At 39.1% G+C, this 19,103-nt stretch overlaps 1 protein-coding gene across 1 annotated transcript in view; it reads left to right on the forward strand.

The window, feature by feature from the left end:
- The first annotated feature begins 264 nt into the window (after positions 1–264).
- CAMK4 (calcium/calmodulin dependent protein kinase IV) overlaps positions 265–19,103 on the forward strand; it is a 177,223-nt gene continuing 158,384 nt past the window's right edge. Inside the window, exon 1 of the mRNA XM_086771205.1 lies at positions 265–519. Within this exon, the coding sequence (XP_086627331.1) occupies positions 335–519 (185 nt within the window). The 5' untranslated portion in view covers positions 265–334. The remainder of the gene's footprint in view (positions 520–19,103) is intronic.

A 19,103-nucleotide genomic window follows, 5' to 3' on the forward strand; every position in this document is an offset into this window, starting at 1 on the left:
GCCCGGGGCGGCTCCCTGTGCCGCGACAGCCGCCGCCGTGCCCGCCCCACCCTCGCTCCGCCCCGCCGGCAGCTCCGGGCCCGCCCAGGTGGAGGCGCCCCCGCCGCCCCTCCGGGGTTTGGGGTACCGCCGCTCCAGTCCGGCCCGGCGGGGAGGCGAGGAGGAGGAGGGGAGAGAGTGGGGGAGAGGGGGAGGGAGGGAGGAAGGAAGGAAAGAGGGAGGGAGGGAGAAAGGAAGGAAGGGAGGCAGGCGAGGTGCCGCCGCCAGCCGTCTTGTCGCTTTGCTGTCTGCAGCCGGTGCGGAGGAGGGGGCAGCTCCCGGCTGTCGCCCCGGCATGCTGAAAGTCACCATGCCCTCCTCCTCCTCCTCCTCCTCTTCTTCCTCCTCCTCTTCCTCCTCATCCTCCTCCGGCTCCTCGGCCGCCGGCCGCCCCGGGTCCGCCGCGCCCGAATACTGGATCGATGGCTCCAACAAGGACACCCTGGCCCACTACTTCGAGCTGGAGTCCGAGCTGGGACGGTGAGGGGGCGGCGGGGACGGGGCGGGGGCGGCCAGGGCTGGGTGGCTGTCGCGAGAGCGGCAAAACTTTGGTTTTGGGTGAATGGCACCGGGAGAGCCTGCTGGCTCTCACGGGATGCGAGCTTTCGAAGGAAAATGATACTTTCCGGCAGCCCGGCTGTGTAATGCCCCCAGAAAAAAGGAGGGAAATTCAGAAGACATCAGTCCGCCTCGGCAAACGCTGGTCCACAGGAGCAGCTTTAGGTTAGTCAGGTTACCTGCGTATGTGCAGACTCTAGACCTGGTCCTGTGTCAGCTGAATGGCGGGCGTCACTTCGGGAGCTGTAAAATGCCAGTTTATTCGCAGCCTCCCTTCGTATCAGACCTTTTACCGTTAGGGCCATTGTCTGCACCTTTAGACCTTGCGCTGACAAAAGTCCCACGCGAGAGAGGAGCCCGTGAGCAGGCCTATGCGAGCAGAGTCTCTTCACTAAAGTGCGGCGCAGGCGAGTGAGCTGGTACTCGTTCATTCATGAATTCTGCACTACTGCCCTGATGCTTCTGCCTGGCAACTTAAAAGTCCCAAGTTTTTGTTTGTTTGTTTGGTTGGTTTTTTTTAAACTGAAGTCCAATGTAAAATGCCGTTGCCTGTATCTGATATGCAATTTTTACTCTCTAAATACAGTTGTTGGTTCATGTTGAGTTTGTGGATAGAAAATAATGTGCAAAAAAAAAAAAAAGAAAAAAGGGAGAATGTCAGCTTTTTAAAGGGGTTACAGTAGATTACTTAAATCTGTAAGTCAGTAGGTAACAAATAGCAATTATTAATTTTGCCATTGATAGAGTATTAAAATCCTGGATGACTGTGGGAAATCTGCAGGTAATAACATGGTTGCCTTGGTACAGTATTTTTGCAGAAAGGGCATGCAATGAAAGTTATTGCTGCAAAGCATACCCGTGCTTGTTGTACTGTAACTGATAGAGGCAGGAGAGGCTGTAGAAATACAATATAGTATCATTCCTGGTTTGCTGTCTAGCAGTTCTGGCACCTGCTGCTACCTTTTTGCCACTATTGCTACTCATGCTAGCCGTATTAAATAGGCACAGGCTTGTGTATGCTTACCACATTGGTACTTGAATTCACTGTACACCTACATAAAAACATAAAAATGTAAAGCAGGAAATACTGGTTTGTCAGTTTTATGTTTGGAATCAACAAAAAAAAAAGTGTGTACTGATGAATAACAGCAGTTGATACCAACCCTCATCACCTGGATTGATACTGTTCCGTGTGGCCTGTCTAGAATCCTTTCAGCATGTGTGCTAGTGACCGTGGGCTTCATTTGAGAATGGTCTGTATTGGTGATACATTATGGCTTTGTTGCATAGCTTGGGAAGGGGTTTTGAAGCGTGAACTCTCCTGTCTGAGGAAGGAAGAGTTAATGAAAGCTGAGGTGCAGTGGGTTTTTCTACCTTGCAAGGTGAGACCATAGATCCTGAATTCCTAACAAAAGGTTTGAATAAGGAAGATAACCACACCCAACCAGTGCAGAGATGCTAGCTAGTAAGATGCTGCTCTGCTGTTGGATAGAACTTGGAAGTAAGATTTAAAGCAAAAGCAGAAAGAAAACAGGAGATAATCAAAGACCATGAGGTAGGAAAGGGAGAGAGCAGAACTCAGAGGGGTACGTGCTCCTAGGGGAAATTGCACTAATGGGTGTGGCAGTCAGATCTTGGTCCTTAGGTCCCAAGGTTAGCTTTGGGATCCTTCCAAAGAGTGCTGATGCTTATCTCAGAGCCCCTCTGAAAGCCCAGGTGTACCTTAGCAAACCTCGTAAGGGAGGTCCAACAATCCCACTTGGTTTTTCAGTGTAATAGAACCCTGTATGGTTTTCTCTTGGTAGACTTGTCTCCAACCTTTTAATTTTGGAGATGATTTATTGTGTTGATTAGTGGTTGTGAAAGTATATCAGTTGAAGATGAAAGATGTGAATATGTGATCCCTTTAGTGCAATAAATCAAAATAATATACTAAACCAGCAGGAGGTGGTATCCTAAAATATCTTTAAAAAATACAGCGGCTGGAAGATGTCTTTTTCAGACTGCAAAGACCTGCATTTGGAGAGCTGTTGCCACATATGGGAGTTCCACTTTGGAAGGAGTGCCGTTTCTGCAATGTCTGGCAAATCCCTAAGCCATCATAGTCAGTAGTTTTTGCTTGTATGACCAACTAAGGAGTCATAGAAGAAGAGGAGAAAGGCCTGCTAGCAAAAAAAAAAAGAAAGTATAAATGCCTAAAAGCTTTTATAGGAGTAAACAGTCATCTTTCAACAGTGGTGTTCCGCTGGGATCAGTTCAGGTGTCCGTGCTGCTCAATACACTCATAAATAAAGGGGCTGGACAGTGATATTTGCAAATCTTATTAAGTTCTAAAGACAGTGTTGCCCATGAAGAATTGCAGAAAGACCTTATTGGACTGACAGGGCATTTAAATGGTGGATGAAAGTCAGTTGAGATAAATAAAATGGAGGTGGAGGAGAAACCATTTGGTTGCACTTAGAAGAAAGAGATGTGATTGAATCTTTACAGTTGTAGTGTACAGCTCTATAAAAATACCAGCTCTGTGCACACTAGTGATCAAAAATACCCCAAATAAAATATTAGTCTATTTTCTTTCCCTAGTAAATCCTGTAATGAAGTTAAGACAGACCTCTGGAGACATGTGTGGTGTGGATGGAACGCCTAGCGAGAGGTGCTTGTTTGCTTCTTTCTTTGGCATAAGCTCTGCAGGGCATGTGACAAAGCTAGCACGTCAAAAATGAACCACGGGAGGTAAGGCCATTTCAGCGCCGCGTGTAGTTAATTGATGGAACTCCTGGCTACTGGATACTATGGATGCTAAAAGCTTACATGGGTTTAACAGGCAACTAGGCAAGTTGACATTCAGGAAATCCGTTAAGACTGATTAAACATGAAGATCCTAACTATTGAGCTGTAAGTTATTGAATGACAGTATTGATAAGGGTTGGCTCTGTTATTGTACTTTCGAGGCATCTGTGTTTGGCCACTGTTAGAGACAATATTCTGGGCTAGACAGGCTTTTATTCTGACCCAGAACAGCTATTTTTTATGTTCTGCTGAATGCCTGGCTAGTTCACCTTCCTTTTAGTCCATTTCTGACAAGGAGATTTTATGTTTACCACATAACTGGAGTTCAAAATGCTGTAAAGATGAAATTTTGGTCTTTGTTTTACAAAGAATATCTGTTCCTTCTCTGAAGGTTACAACATAGGTCAATTGTGGACATTTGAATTTTGTTCTGAGTGTATTTCAACTAAAAGCTTATTTTCCACACTCCTTTGGAAAATTATTTTAATAATTTTAGGTTATAATCTTGTATGTTTCTTAAATACTAAAACCTTTTGTTAGCCTTGTATAACCCTTGCTGTATCTTTTGATACAGAGTTTCAGAGTTTAGGATTAGTCTAAAAATCGTATTTGAATGAAGAGGAAATTCAGTAACAATTTTTTTTCATAATCAGCAATAATTTGAAAAAGGAATTTCCCTTTGTTGGACTTTAGTTATGTAATTTTACTTAGCATCCACTCTCTTGCCTAACTGCTCCAAACTACATAACTATTTGAGTTGAAATTGTCTAGTATTACTGTAGGTCTATTGCAAATCTACTAAATGATCAAAAGCAGTTGGAAGTATTTCCAACCAAATCCTTAGGGCTTTCTTTCAGTTTCAAAGATTAAATAAAATAATATTAATTTTTAAAAAAAAATCCAGAAAAGTTGTAGGCATTTTTCTTTGTGTAAGAATGAGAAATGAGGATCTTCCAAGGTTACCTTTTCCTTCACGAGCAGTCTTTCAGTTGTGTGATCCTTGCTGAGGACCTGAAACTAAAAGGCGCTCAGTACTTGCAACTTACTTTGAATTGACACTGTGAGCTGAATCATAGGTGGTTTCTGTCCTTGAGGTCTTAGGACAGAGAGAGTTTAAATCCAATGTATGGTTTGAACTCAAGATTTCAGTGTGCAAAATGACGTCTTACTCTGTCAATCCTGTTTATGAGTGTTGTCATAGTAGCATATACTTTTGTAATAGCAGTAGTAGATGAAATCAGGTGACTTCTTTGTATAAGCATAATTTTATAGAAATGGATTGGTTTTTCACTTGATGCTTTGAATGCTTTGAAGTATGCCTATGAAGTATTGAAAGTATGACAAGTATTTTCCCTTCCATTCCCTCATTAGAAAAAAAAAAAAGGGGACTTTTTTTTTGGTTCATCTCAAGAGTCATTTGTTATACAGACTGTATGCCATGTTTATTTTGAAAATCACTTACTCATTTTGCTTTGGAGTGCATTTAAAGTAGGTCGATCCCTCCTTCAGTAACACTTCTGCTTACTTACTTGTGACTTTTAGTACTGGGCTTGAGGATTTTACAAAGAGATGCAGGCATGCTGCTGACGGAGCATGGTTCTAGCTGTCTGAATGCGGAGTGCTTAGCCGTACCAGGATGAGAATTATCTTTGAGAAGAAACTCTCTGCCCCTGTGAAAGGAGAAACAACGTGCCCCTGTGAAAAGTCTCTCCCCAATTCCTCACTTGGGTACCGGGAACCATAATTTGCAATGTATAGCCTGGGTTTTGACAAGTAAGATTCTTTACTTGGCGTGGGGAGAGTATTTTCTTCAATATTGTCTGGTTCAGTTCAACAACTGGTTGATTCATTAAAATCAGCATTAAAAAGCATTAAAAACCCAGGTGTGGAAAAAGCAAGAGATGGAATTTTCCTCTACCATTCTGTAAATAAAAAACAATTGAGAGTAGATACACCATTTCACTTGAGGCTACCTAATCATGGAGAGAAATGGGCTCTTAGGGTAGATATTTTGAACCTTGCCATGGGAGATTGTTATTGACTCTGTTGTCCGAATGCCTATCTTAGGCACTAAAATATTTGTCTAAACTTTATCTCCCTCTACACATTTATTAGTTAGAAAAGAAGGAAGCTTTTTTTTTTTTAATATTTTTGGCACAGTTGTCATTCCATTCTTGTTAGAAAACGAGTTTTAAATTTTACAGACAGTTGTTCAAATCCCTTTATATTTGGGATTTGTGACAAAACCATTGTTCTGCTTCAGCCAGGAGTTTGGCATTGAACTGCAAACTCAATGCCTGCTTCACTGGGTCTCAGAAAACAGATTATAAAATACGCATTTTTTTTCACAATGGCTTATGTGTATATCTGATTCCTGTTCATACTGTGACTGAGGCACTGTTTCTGTCTTATCATGATGGAAGACAGGTTTGCTGATTCAATCAGCTATGGACAAAGTGTTCAGCTTGTGGGCAGTCGTGTCAGAGAAGCTAACACTATCACAGCCACCTTATTTCAGGATTATGTTAATACTTGTTTCTGTGGAAGAAAATGCCCTGCTACCTCTGTAAATAAACAGATTACTTGGTTTTTAGTAATCAGTAATATCTGAGTCATAACTGTATTATATAAAAAACAGTTTGAAACAAGCTTTTCTTCTTCTTCTGAATGTGAACTCAACTAGACTACTGATAATGGCATGTATTTACATGTTTCCAATTACAGAAGCACTGAGATTTTATTTGTAATGTTGTATTGCACTGTTCATATTTTAAATGATGTATCTACACTGATGTTTTAATTTGGATTGGGAGTGAGTTTTGTGAAACAAATGTCTCAATTATCCCCTCTCACAGTGCTTTGCTTTGCATCAAAGGGTGTTCTTGGAGCACACAGAGCAGACTGAATGTAGCCAAACCAGAAGATGCAGTTCAGGAGCACTTAATCCGCTCTAACCTTTTGTGAACATTCATCTCACAGGACCAGATTGGGGCTCACCTGAAACAAAACGTGCAAAAAGTTTGTGTGCTGATATCAGTTCGTTGCCACCATCTGTGGCACTGGTGTGCTCCTGCTGCACTGCAGTACTTGGAGTGCATACCTAGGTTGTATGTCCTAGTGGTGCTGTACTTGAATATAACTCTAGTTGATCTGCGAGCTGATTAACAGGATGCTTGTGATAACATGTGTTCAACATAATGCAGGGGTCGATGTCTGTCTGCTCAAGTTTTAATTAACTTGGAAGCTAAAGGCTAAAGGGAATATGTATTTTATATAAATCAAAATTCAGTACTAGTTAAAGTGGGCAATGAAAGAGCAGATAGTCATTGAAGAGTATTGCATTATCTCTGTACTCTTATTAGTCTGTGTACTCAATGCATTGTTCTGTCAGTAAGTTGAGACGTTACCTTTTTTCTATAAAAGCACTGCTGGAGTACTTTTGAACAGCTGGAATGAATATATGATAATTCTGTATAATTTTCACAGCTTTCTTTTACTTAAAAAATAGCTATTACTAATGAAAAATTATATTACAGAATTGTTATTTCTTTATTTTCAAGTTATTTCTTCTGTCACCCACTATGCATTTTTGTCATTGGTTTTGTTCATCTTTTTTTTAAAAAAATCATATTTCTAATGGAGAAAATGAATAGCTCTTGAAGTAAGTACTCTTAAGAACACTGAAAAATTTTTTTGCACGTAGAGCTTTTAGGAGTTGAAAGTAATGGCATCATTTGTGTTAACAGGAGAATTGTCATACTTGAAAAACATTGCAGTAGTCTGCAAGGGGTTGGATATAACAAAGTAATTCTTTTAGCTTGTTACAGAGGCAGTACTTCTGAAATTGAGTAAGTATTTTCAACTTCAGTTGAAAGCATTTCCCTAAGTGTGTTTGTGTAATAAGCCTATATGATTCTTGATGCAGAGCAGGTAAATTACCAAAGCCCTGTGGTACGAGAAACAAATAAATCTTCATTCCACTGTGTTTTTAGGATGTGTCCAAGTGTGTGTAATATTGTGTAAGGGATTGTAATGGACACAGTTTCCTTTACAATTTTACCAGTAACAGGCGTTTAAATGCTTCCTTGCATAGTAAATAGCCGCGTTTGAAAAGACCACCAATTAGGAGTGGTGGTGAGTGAGAAAATACTCACTTTTTGCTGTAGCATGTGCCCCATCTGTGGAAGTCCAGGTACTTGCTAGGAAGGACTAGCTATCCTCTTCAGTCACACAGATGAAAGAAAATTTATCTTCCTGAATGGTGTCTGAAAAGTTCAAGCAGGAAATTTAAAAAAGTCGCCCCCATCCCCAGTTTTGTTTATAGTCGAACAAATTGAACTGTCTTTATTGCAATAAACCTGAATGATTCTGCTGTGCTCTTCTGCTAGCGAGAAGGTTGGCCGGGCTTTGGGGAAGCAATCTTCTGACACTGCATGTTGTGTGGAAAATCAGTGCAAAGATTTGAATATAATTTTCATCTCTGTACGTACAATATGTATGAACCATTAGTAGGAGTTAAGGTTGCACAAAAAGAAAGAACATGTATTCCCTTGTGCTTTCACAATGAAGCAGAATTTAAACATATAAGCTTGCATATTTGCTGTTGACTTCTTTGTTTAGGCATTCTTACCATGCTTCCTCTCTTCACAACAAGCAGATCTTTATTATTTGAACGGTAGCTAAGTTCATAAGAGTATTTTTTTTACGGTACAGTGATGCTCATTCTGACAAAGGGTAACCAAAAGTTCTGTGTATTTCCAAATGGTGAAGCTGCTTTTGGTTCTTGGTTTGTCTAATGTCTTTTTCAATATTTATGGTTTCCCTATCTCCTCCATTAAAAAAAAAATGGGTAAGAATGACAGCTTTTACAAACAGTCATTGATACCTTGGAAATACTCTTACATTTGTTGTTAGTGATTCTTCATTTGGCCTTGCATTGTCATTGTCCTCAACCAATCAGTAATCACCAGAAAATACATTTTAACTTACTGGTCACTGCTTTTAAAAACTAACCTTGTCTCTAATTTATGAGGATTTTTTTTTCTTTTTCTTTGTTGTTCTTTGGAGTCTGAGCTAGCAGCTCTGTGAAATCTGAGCTGGCGAATCATTAAGAACTCAATTAAGGAATTTTTGTGTTAGGGAAGCATCTTGTTTTCTTGCTGTCACCTTTGCCTTACTTTTGTATCTCGGTATTAAGAAAGATCTTTCAGAGTGACCCCTCTTTTCGCAAAAAGGCAGAGGATGTGTTTTGCCAGAGTCTACCCGTGTTAGCTTTTAAACATCTGGAAACTCATCTGAAGAAGGCAAGAAAAGCATACTTCTTCCTTGCTCTGTTCCAAGACTGCAGTTTGTTGCCTCTGATGCTTTCCCAGCTCTTTCTGACCTAGGAAATAAGATCTGCTTTGGAAGGTAAATGCATATTTTGTTGTGACAGGGTTAGTAGGGAAGGTTCTGCTCAGAATGGTATCTCAGTTAGCAGTGTGCTTCGGGGCAGGCCAAATGTGTTGTAACTGCTGAGGATTATATATTTTAAGGACAGATTGACATTTCCCTTGAATTTACTGGAGTGTGTAGGAAGGCTGTGGTCAGGCAAATGGAAGCCTACTTCTTTTTGCCTGGTTAACTGCGGTTTTTTTTTAAGATCTGTTAGCATGATGCAATGGGAAAGATCATTGAGAATGAACTATACCATTTTCAAGTGTAGTGTTTTTGATCAACATATACCCTATATGTGCTCAACTTCTTAGACAATATATATATTTAAAACAGAAAGATGGAGTAGTGGTGATATAATACCATACCAATACACATTGGAAATGTATCTTTTGGTTATAGAATGGATGCAAAAATGATGTTGTTACTGTCATAGGTTACTATCACTTAAAACACACGGACTACTGAGGACCATCAATATTTGCATCTGTTGCGCTGAGAATAGATTGTGTTCCTTCTTGTCATAGTTTAGCCTTCTTCACTGACTTTGGCATCTGCAGCCGTTCCTCTCACAAGAAAGTCTTCACAATCAGGCTCAGGCAGATGCCTCTCAGGTTCTCTTTACATCTCCTCTCTCCACCTCTCTTGGCTGGGCTGTCCAGGCTGAGTCGAGCCCAGACGGCTGACTGACAAGAGGCCAGAGGGTGAGGGCCACAAGGCCCACAAGGTTCGCGCCTCCTCCTCTCTGCCCTGACCTCCGCTTTGTCTCTTTTTAAATTTTTCCCCTTCTTAAATACCTTATCACAGAGGCGTTATCATTGTCACCATTTGGTTTGGCCCCAGCCAGTGGCGGGTCTGCCCTAGACCCAGCCGAGCCCACCGACAAAGGGGAAACTTCTAGCAGTTTCTCGTAGAAGCTGCCACTGTAGTCACCCTGCTACACAAAACCAGCACACTTCTAAAGTAATTCTAAGTTAGGAGACGCTAAAACAATAAAACTTTGAAAAGGATCGTTTAATCTGTAGCAACCAAAAAAGCTTTTGTCTCTTTGAATTTTATCTGCAAGGGATAACAGGAGATAAATTATTTGGCATAAACCACCAAATTACATGGTTGGAACTATATGCTAATTCTGACACAAGTGAAGTAATCACCTGAACAACATAATGCTGTAGCTTATAAATTGTCCTCCTTTCACATATGCGGTTATCTGTGCTAGAACTCAAGAACCATAAAATGTAAAATAAAAGATAAGGAAAATAGGAACCCCTTTGAGGAAAAAAAACCCAAAAACCAAAAAACAGGCTGCCATTTGACAGTTTCCTGTATATTTATCATGGCCTTTTGGAGGGTATAAAGCAGCAGTAAAAGCAAGTCCAAGATTTATAATGTGCAGCCCAAAACCAACATTACAATTTAAGCCATTCAACGCATGTATAGTCTGTGCTCCGATGCATACCTCACTGTGAGCATCCATATGCCACAGATAAGATGCCAGAACTGCAACTTTACCTCAGAACTGATGTCATTTCCACAGTCCTTCCCATACTCTCCTCACTAGAAACAGGTGATTCATTTCTCCTCTGGTCTCTCTCCAGGCATCATGAAAAAAAGCAGTTGGTTGGGTTTAAGGAACAGGCATCATTCTAAAACAGGGATTTCTTGTCCTCCTCTCGCAATAATTTTTCCTTCTTGCAAGTGCTTGTAGTTTCTTCTCAATTTAGTTCACCACAAACTCGCCAATATTGTTACTTATTTTCAATCTTTTGATCTTTAAAGCATACCCATGTATGCCCAGTTCGCTGCCTTTGGGAACTGATACTGCATCTTAAAATACTCAATTGGTTGTGGTTTTATTCATTAAGATGACCCTGATTGCTCCATAGACTTCAGCAGAACTGGATACTGCATAAACAAAAATGTTCTGCAAATGTCTTGATTTTATGTTTTCAAATGAGGCAACATAGCATCATGTAACTGAAGGCGGGGGGGGGCGGTCAGTCAATCAGATCAGTCACTACAAATTATGAATTGCTTGTTGACATTTGTTCATTTATTTAAAAACTCAAACACTGACATTAGTAGGTAACAAATTAATGTAAAGAAGTTGGGATTATCTCAGAAATGAAATGCAAGAAAATGAAATTGCACTCATGAATTAATGGAGATAAAAAAGTGTGTGAGATACTAATGAATATCCATGGAATAAGAAGTCTGGTATTATATTAAAGTACTTCTGAAATAATATTCATATTGATTTTTCTTTAAATAATCCTCGTTAACAGAGGCATACTGCCAATACCAAAGAATGTGCTATGTGGTTTTATTTTATGTTTAGCTGTAAAAATATTTAATACTCTGTTGAAAGCTGTGTACTTTCATACCCCTTCTGTGGAAGGCTGACCATAAATTGTGCAACTTTCAGTTGATAATGAGACCTTCTAGCTGCTTATGTTCTTTGGAGATTAGTTGTTTGAATTTAATTCAAACTTGAGAAAGTACCTCTTTCAGAGTCTCTATATATGCAATAATGTGTTTGCTAGTTCTGATTTATGAGGTGTCCAGCACCAGTCTAACATTGTGGACCAATGGGAGTATTTTAAGAACACGCTTTGAGCCAGAAATGGTTTCAATTCTTTTGGCACACATTGATTTTTTTTTTTTTTTTAAATATGGTGGTATTACTGTGCTTTATACTTTTGCAGAGAAAATGGATGTCTTGGTAAGGCTTATAAAGCCTCAAGGTAAAGTCTGCCATGGATGAGTACTGAATTTTTTTCTTTTTTTTTTTTTTTTTAGCCTATTGACATGTTTTCTAGATTAATGAGCTACAATTCTGATCTGGTGTGCAGTGTTTTACGGGTGTTTGTTTTCTTGATGGAGAACATTTGCTTGTCACCTTTCCGTGTTGTGCAAAATTCATTTGGTAAAACTGAACACAAAACATGTTGAGAACTCTGACGTCTAAGTTCAGAGACCTCTAAGATATATGTACATGAATTTTTTACCTGCTAGCTTCATTGGATGGCACCCCCTCCCCGCCCCACCTCCCTGCCTTGTGCTGTAGGGGCAGTGAGTGATCCATCTCTCTGCATTCTTTTCAAACCCTCATGGTTTTCTGGCTGATTAACTTAGTAAAATGAAAAAGAGAAGGGCTGCAAAATTGATTTTGTAATGGGAAGCAACGCTTTATGGTGTAGTTACTGATGATCATTTAGGAACTGACTAATGATTTTGTTTAGTGACTAGATTTCAGGTGATCAGATGAAGAAACATAATAAAAGTGGATATTTTTCTCCCACCACTCCTTTTTTTTTTCTAGGATTCTTTGCAGCCTGATGGAAGCTGCAAATGCTAATGGGATGCACTGTTCACTGTGCACTGGTCTGTTAGCTAACTGGCAGGGAACTAACACTAACTTGAGTTGAAAAAGGAAGCCAGATGTAGTCTTAACAAAATACTGTTAGAACAGAAAGTAACTGGTAATATTGAAGGAACACTTCTGGCACTAAAAAGGCAATAATAAATTCATTTTGTTTGCTGCAGGGGAGAGGAAGGCCACTAAATGTATTGCATCTGTTTCTCCCCTCACAGCAATTTAATTCAAGAATATCTTACCTGCAAACAAGAACAGAATTTGAATTGGTAGTTGAAATGAATAATTGGTTAATGATCAGTAATCAATTGCCAGATTGAATCAATGTGTAATGGAAAATCTGCTATGAAAGAGAAACCCTAAAATTCACTGGCATGTTTTCTGCTTTGACTCTTACAGAGATTAAATGCATCTCCATAATACCTCCGTAACAAATATGCAGGTAAAATATTTTTTAATTTAAATTCAAATCCCATCTCTATGCATAATTCGTATCATAGGTGTTTAAAAGTAGATGGAACAGGAATAAAACAGTGAAAAAGGTAGTTGTATTCATTAGTATAAAAACTTGCTCACAGGGTTGATTTGATGTGCAGTAGCATAAAGAGAGTGCTTTTATATTTCCACAGAATCATTCATTTCAAATGAAAAAACAACCTTGGTCATCTCCCCCTCCACCTTCTTTTCCTCCTCAGCATAACAGTCTCTTTTGACCATTTGAATCTTCAGCTTGTCTGCTTAAAAGACAATATAGCCCATGTTACTGTAAAGTGATTTCAGCTAGTTACATCTATACTAGTCTATTTTTATTGTCCTTGCAACATTTATGTATAAAAAAAAAACCCCAAATATTATAACCTCTTCACATTCTTTTTCTGCATGACTTTAGAAAAGGTGAAATGTCATTTGTGTTGGAAACAGTCATATTAGATGTATTTCCCTTGCAGATGACCATCTAAAGTAGAGCTGGTGAAATTTATTCTTTAAATCAGTAGCCCAACAAATCTTTACTTTCTTTCTCTTGTCAGTCCCTATTTTGTGAACTGGTTACGTTTGCTATTTGTGAATGAATACAATAAATATTTACCAGATAGCCTGTTTAAATAGTTTGCCATGGTGCTTCTTATGAACCATGTGTTTTAACTGTATTGAATACTGAATAAGACCATTTTATTGTGTTTTTCCCTAGTCATAGCTAAAACAGAATTAAAACGATTAGCAAGACGTGTTAGTCATCCACAGTGGCATGTGGCCATTGGAAGACCATATTTAATGCTTGAGAGTCCTGCTGGTTAAAGTTTGTTTTATCCACATATTAATATCTTTACAATAGTGAATTGGCAGGTTTGAGAAACTCCAGAATTTCCACCCCATGATAAATGTCAGTATTTTGGCATTTGTTGTTGTTTTGAGTTAGGATGAGTAATTGAAGTACTGGCACACATGAAATTTTTCCACAATTTCAAATTAAAATTTACAAACACTTTCACATTTTACATGTTATGTTAATTAAAGACATTCTTGACTCAGAATAACCAGACTGCAAGAACAAATTATGTTTCTCTCTTGTACCATGGTGCCTTATGAGAGTTTTGATACAGGTCTGTCTTTTAACTCTTTTCACCTTCTGTCTTTATTTCCTACTTGGACTGTGTTTTACGTATTACACAGAAAGTGATGCAGCTTTCATATGATATATTTCCCCTTTCATATTATGTATTTCCTCTTTCATATGATGTATTTCCCTACTGAAACATAGGGAGGTTGCAGAAGCTGTGTTTTATCTGCTGACTCCAGTTATAAAATTCTCAGACTTTTCTAATAAGAACAGGAAACATTGTCAAATGGGACGAGATCATATTTGCCTTTCTCACAGCTGCTATCTTGGTAGTTTGTAGATGTCCATTTGTTTGTTGCCCAAACTGTGTATCTTCTGTTTTCCTTCTCTGTTTGCAATTGACGAGACTTTTATTTTACAGCAGGGTTCTTGTTATTTGTTTGTAATGCATGACCTTGCAGTTAATACAGCTAAATTTTATTCCTTTTCTCTTGCTCCTGCTCTCCAGGTAGTAAGTAAAATTTTTCCTTTCTGGTATTACAGCCCTCTCCTCTATTGCCAATGCCTCTCCACCTTTATCAACAACAAACTGAATCATCATACTCCTAAGCTTATGTCAAGTCAATAATTAAAATATTAAATAAGAGGTGTAACAAACCAAAGGAATATTGCTCAAACATGCACATTGGGAAAAAAAATAGAAACACTGAAGTAGAGCACAGTGTGTTTCTGGAAAGCCTTTGATGAAGATTAGATTGCATAGGCAAATTTTCTTGAAAGGGAGAAAAAAATCCTAAAAGCAAATGGTTTATAAAACCACTCCTCTCTACACCATTATCCCTCTCAAATTGAAACTGAAAAAAAGTCAGAATTCTTGAAGCATTGTCCATACCAAGGATGAATCTGTTCTTATGTTCTTTTGGTAACTCCTTGCTCCTTTAGCTGAGGATATCTAGGGCTATTCCCACCTGCCTTCTCCCCAGCTCCTAGCGCTTTCTTTAGAAAGCACTCTCAATCATGTCTATGCAAAGAGGAAGAAATATTCTTTGCTATGCTTAATGAGTGCAACTTCAGAAGCTGAAAAATTGGGCATTCTACACCTATCTTCTTGTGATGAGTGCCAAACAGAGTATAATTGGTATGCTAGTCAGAAAGCTGACAGAAATCTTGATGTTTCAGGGGAAGCAAAGGATTAGATTTCATTATGCAGATAGGTTTCTACCACCATCCCATCTTCCTCCTCCCATTTTTAGGATGTGGATAAAGTGTGGATAAATTTAGTTATTCCTGAATGTAGAAGGACTCAGGTCCAGTAACTCTGATAAACAAAAATGTTTTTAAACAGTACTTGCAAATTATGTGGGTCTGTGAGTTGTAGGACCTGATTTGTCCTCAGTTTTTATCCAGACAGCATAATAATTACAGTTGTGAAAAGTGTCTGCAACAGTGGCATAAAATGCTTGCCTTCATATGTGTTACAGAAAATCCTGTTTAAACTTATCTGTAAATTTTTCATCTGAAAATATACTATGCAGGAACTGGGTTTCTTTAGTCCAACAGATGGTGCTGGGGAAAGGTGATGATAGTTCTCTAACAGTGAACCACGCCTCTGAGGTAGAATAATTCACCTAAATGTAAGAACTCTTCCTGCATGCAAAGGAGGAGAGAAGTAACTTGACCATGATTACAATAAAAATTGTAATTTAAAATAAGGTGTCTAATTATCTGTAGTTCTGTAACAGCCTTTTCAATATGAGCAGGAGAGACAGGAAATGTGCCTAAAATTGGTATGCGATCATTTTGTGAAAGAGACTGTATGATATGGTGCCCATGTTACAGGAGCTGTCTTGAAGACTCAGGAGAGTTCTTCCCACTTACCTTCAGAAGAACTGCATTGATTTTCAGTGTCCACTTACTGATAGCAGTAAGTGCAGTATTCATCTGTTGACATCACCAAGGGATCAGCCAAATTCTCCTAGTCACATTCTTATTTCAAATTGAAATAAAAATCTCTTTGAGGCTGATGTTGTGGTCTTCTATATCCTTAATGCATGGCTACTGGAAAATGTACCTAAACTGGAGCTGTTGCTCTCAGAGATGAGCACGTGGTGTACTGCATATGCGTGTTATCCTGTTTAAAGGAAACTTAAATTTGTCTTTCAGTAAGAATCAACTCTAATGATAGCATGGATATGTTTTCTATTTCACTTGTGGAGACATCTTGTTTGGAAACACTAAATACTTGTTTTCAGATCTTTCATCCATTTCAAAATCTCAAAAAAAAAAAAAAAACAAACATCTGAAAAACCTGTTTTCTCTATACTGACTAATGTATGCATGTATGTTTGCAATATAAATTTAAAATGAACTGGTCACCTCAATTGTTTGAGCTTTTGTAGTGTAAGAATGGCTGTGCTGGGTAAGATCAAAGGTCTCTTTAGGCCAATACACTCCATCTGTAGTGAGAAGCACGTACCTAGAAAGGAGTTTAAGAACAGAGCAAGCACCTAAGGATACTTGCCAAGAGCAGTCCCTCAGCCTTAAGAAATCTGAAGCCAAATCTGAAGCTTCAGCTCTGTTCCTCCTATCAGAATGGTAATGTAGATTTCCATGCAGTACTCAAGATGTAACACAGAAGCACAGAATGGATGAAGTCGGCAGGGACCTCTTAAGATCATCTAGTCCAACCTCCCTGCTTAAACAAGGTCAGCTAGAGAAAGTTTTCCAGGGCTGTGTCCAGTGAAGTTTTGAATATCTCCACAGACAGTCATATTCACGCAATGAATTTATACAGGGGATAATGCTTAACAATTTTAGGGTTTTGGGTTACTTTTTTGTTTTTTTTTTTTTGTTTGTTTTGTTTTGTTTTGTTTTTTACTACAGTTGGGCATGGAGTTGATGATTTGTGGAACTTTTGCTTAAAATTCAAGATTTCTTTGCTTGTGATAATAGGCCACTTAATCTGTTTAATATATGAAATCAGAATTGTATTCAATATTAATTGTTTTGTATTTATTTACATGGGATTTAATCTGATATTTAATACCCTATCACTGAATCTCAGTACAGTCATCTTAAGCTCATCAGTTGGGCAGAAACTTACTATTATGAAGAAGTTTGATTATTAAAAAAACCCAACCAACTAGTGTCACCTTATTTCTCATCTCAGCTCCTGGACTGGCTCATTGAGCAGCAGACACTAGCTCTGGTCTGTCAGACTTACTGATGACCTCTGTGTGCTGCGAAAACTAAGCACTTATTCCTTCCCTGTTTTGTATCTCCTAACCAGCTACTAATTAATTTCTTCCTTCTTCTTCCGCAAGAACCTTTGGTGAGGGACCTTGTCAAATAACTTTTGGAAATCCAAGTAGACTCCTCAAGCACATCTCTTTTATTCAAATGCTTGGCAGATCTTTCAAAGAAGTTCTATGGTTTTCATATGCGGCTTCCTTTTATAGAAGCCACATTGATTCTTCCCCAGGCTATTGTATGTATCCATATATCCTCAGATCCTATTCTTAGAGCTTTAAATAACTTCAGTGAGTGTACAGTCCTCCAGTTCTCCAGATGTCTCTCATAACTGTTTTTAAAAATTATTGTCACATTTGTTTTTTCCAGTGTAAAAAGTTAAGTAAGTGGTGTACAGGAGATTACATATCACCTTAATTTGAGCTGTTTCCATGAATCATGAGGTCAAGTGAGTCTCACTAGTGCCCATAATGTGCTATTGGTTGTTTTATCTGTTTGTTCCATTAGTCTCTTCTGCCTCTTTTCTCTCTCTTCATTTTGTGAGGTTTGAAAACTCCTTTTCCATTTATCTTCTGAGTAAAGAAAGGTTCTAGCATTGGAAAAGAGAAGTGCATGCTACTGATGGCTGGAAAAAATATTGTCATTATTGAACAGTGAAATTTGTGCATAAATAACCTCAATCCAGCCTGACTGAACTATGTAAGGAGTGTTTCAGTATCTACTACTCAATAATTTGAATGCTAACTCCTTGACTTGTTAATCCTTTCTGTCAGTTTTCATTGTGTCAGTGTCATCTACAACATTACATTACAATATCAGGGTTTTTTTTTTTTTTGTAGAAAAAACTCAATGTTGTTTAAATGCTTGGAAGTAAAACAGGTAAGTGACAGTGTAGACTGAAACTAAACTTAATGTTGTCCCTAAAACAATAAGAGTTGCTGTTGTGAACTCTCTGTAATTCACGTAGATGCCTGAAATGCATGCATATGTACACACATGCAGGTGAATGTAGGCACACCTCAGATAGACGAGAAGGTAACTTGCAAGTTTTTCGCATGTAGTAACTTTTGTGATTCCTTGTGCTGTCAGATGAATGGGAACCACCAGAGAGTGTGCACTGCTGAAAAAGAAATGAAACATATATATTTAAAATTCTAATGTAAGACATATTTCTTTGGAAGTGTTTGTCCCAGCTGTTATCAGTGATGAACAACATAGCATTCTGAATTTAGGTAAAAAGTCTCTCTAAAGAGTGTTGGAAGCTGTAGGTCATAACAGTTCTTGAGTCCCATTAGAGATGGTAAATGAAGCATTTTAAGTTCTGCCTGGATAGAATCATAGAATCATTTATGTTGGAAAAGTCCCTTAAGATCATTGAGCCCAACCATCAACCTAACACTGCCAAGTCCACCACTAAACAATCTACATGTCTTTTAAATACTTCCAGGGATGGTGACTCAACCACTTCCCCAGGCAGCCTGTTCCCATGCTTGATAACCCTTTCAGTGAATGTTACCTAATATCCAATCTAAGCCTTCCCTGGTGCAACTTGGGGCCATTTCCCCTTGTCCTATCACTTGCTACTTGGTAGAAAAGACCAACACCCACCTCCCTACAACCTTCTTTCAGGTAGTTGTAGAGAGTGATAACATCTCCCCTCAGCCTCCTTTTCTCCAGACAAAACAGCTCCAGTTCCCTCAGCTACTTCTCAGAAGCCTTGTTCTCCAGACCCTTCACCAGCTTTGCTGCTCTTCTCTGGATGCACTCCAGCACCTCAACATCTTTCTTGTATTGAGGGGCCCAAAACTGCACTCACTATTCAAGGTGCTGCCTCATGAGTGCTGAGTACAGGGAGACGATTGCTTCCCTGCTCCTGCTGGCCACACTACCCCTGATACAAGCCAGGATACCATATCCATAGCCTTTCCCTCATCCACTAAGCAGGCTGCCTTGTCATAGAAGGAGATCAGGTTAGTTGAGCAGGATCTGCCTTGCATAAACCCATGCTGACTGGGCCAGATCACCTGGTTGTCCTGTATGTGCCATGTGATGGCACTCAATATGAGCTGCTGTATAACCTTCCCTGGCACCGAGGTCAGC

Source organism: Chlamydotis macqueenii, chromosome Z (assembly GCF_036417535.1).
Source record: "Chlamydotis macqueenii isolate bChlMac1 chromosome Z, bChlMac1.mat, whole genome shotgun sequence".
In the NCBI taxonomy this organism is placed as follows: domain Eukaryota; kingdom Metazoa; phylum Chordata; class Aves; order Otidiformes; family Otididae; genus Chlamydotis; species Chlamydotis macqueenii.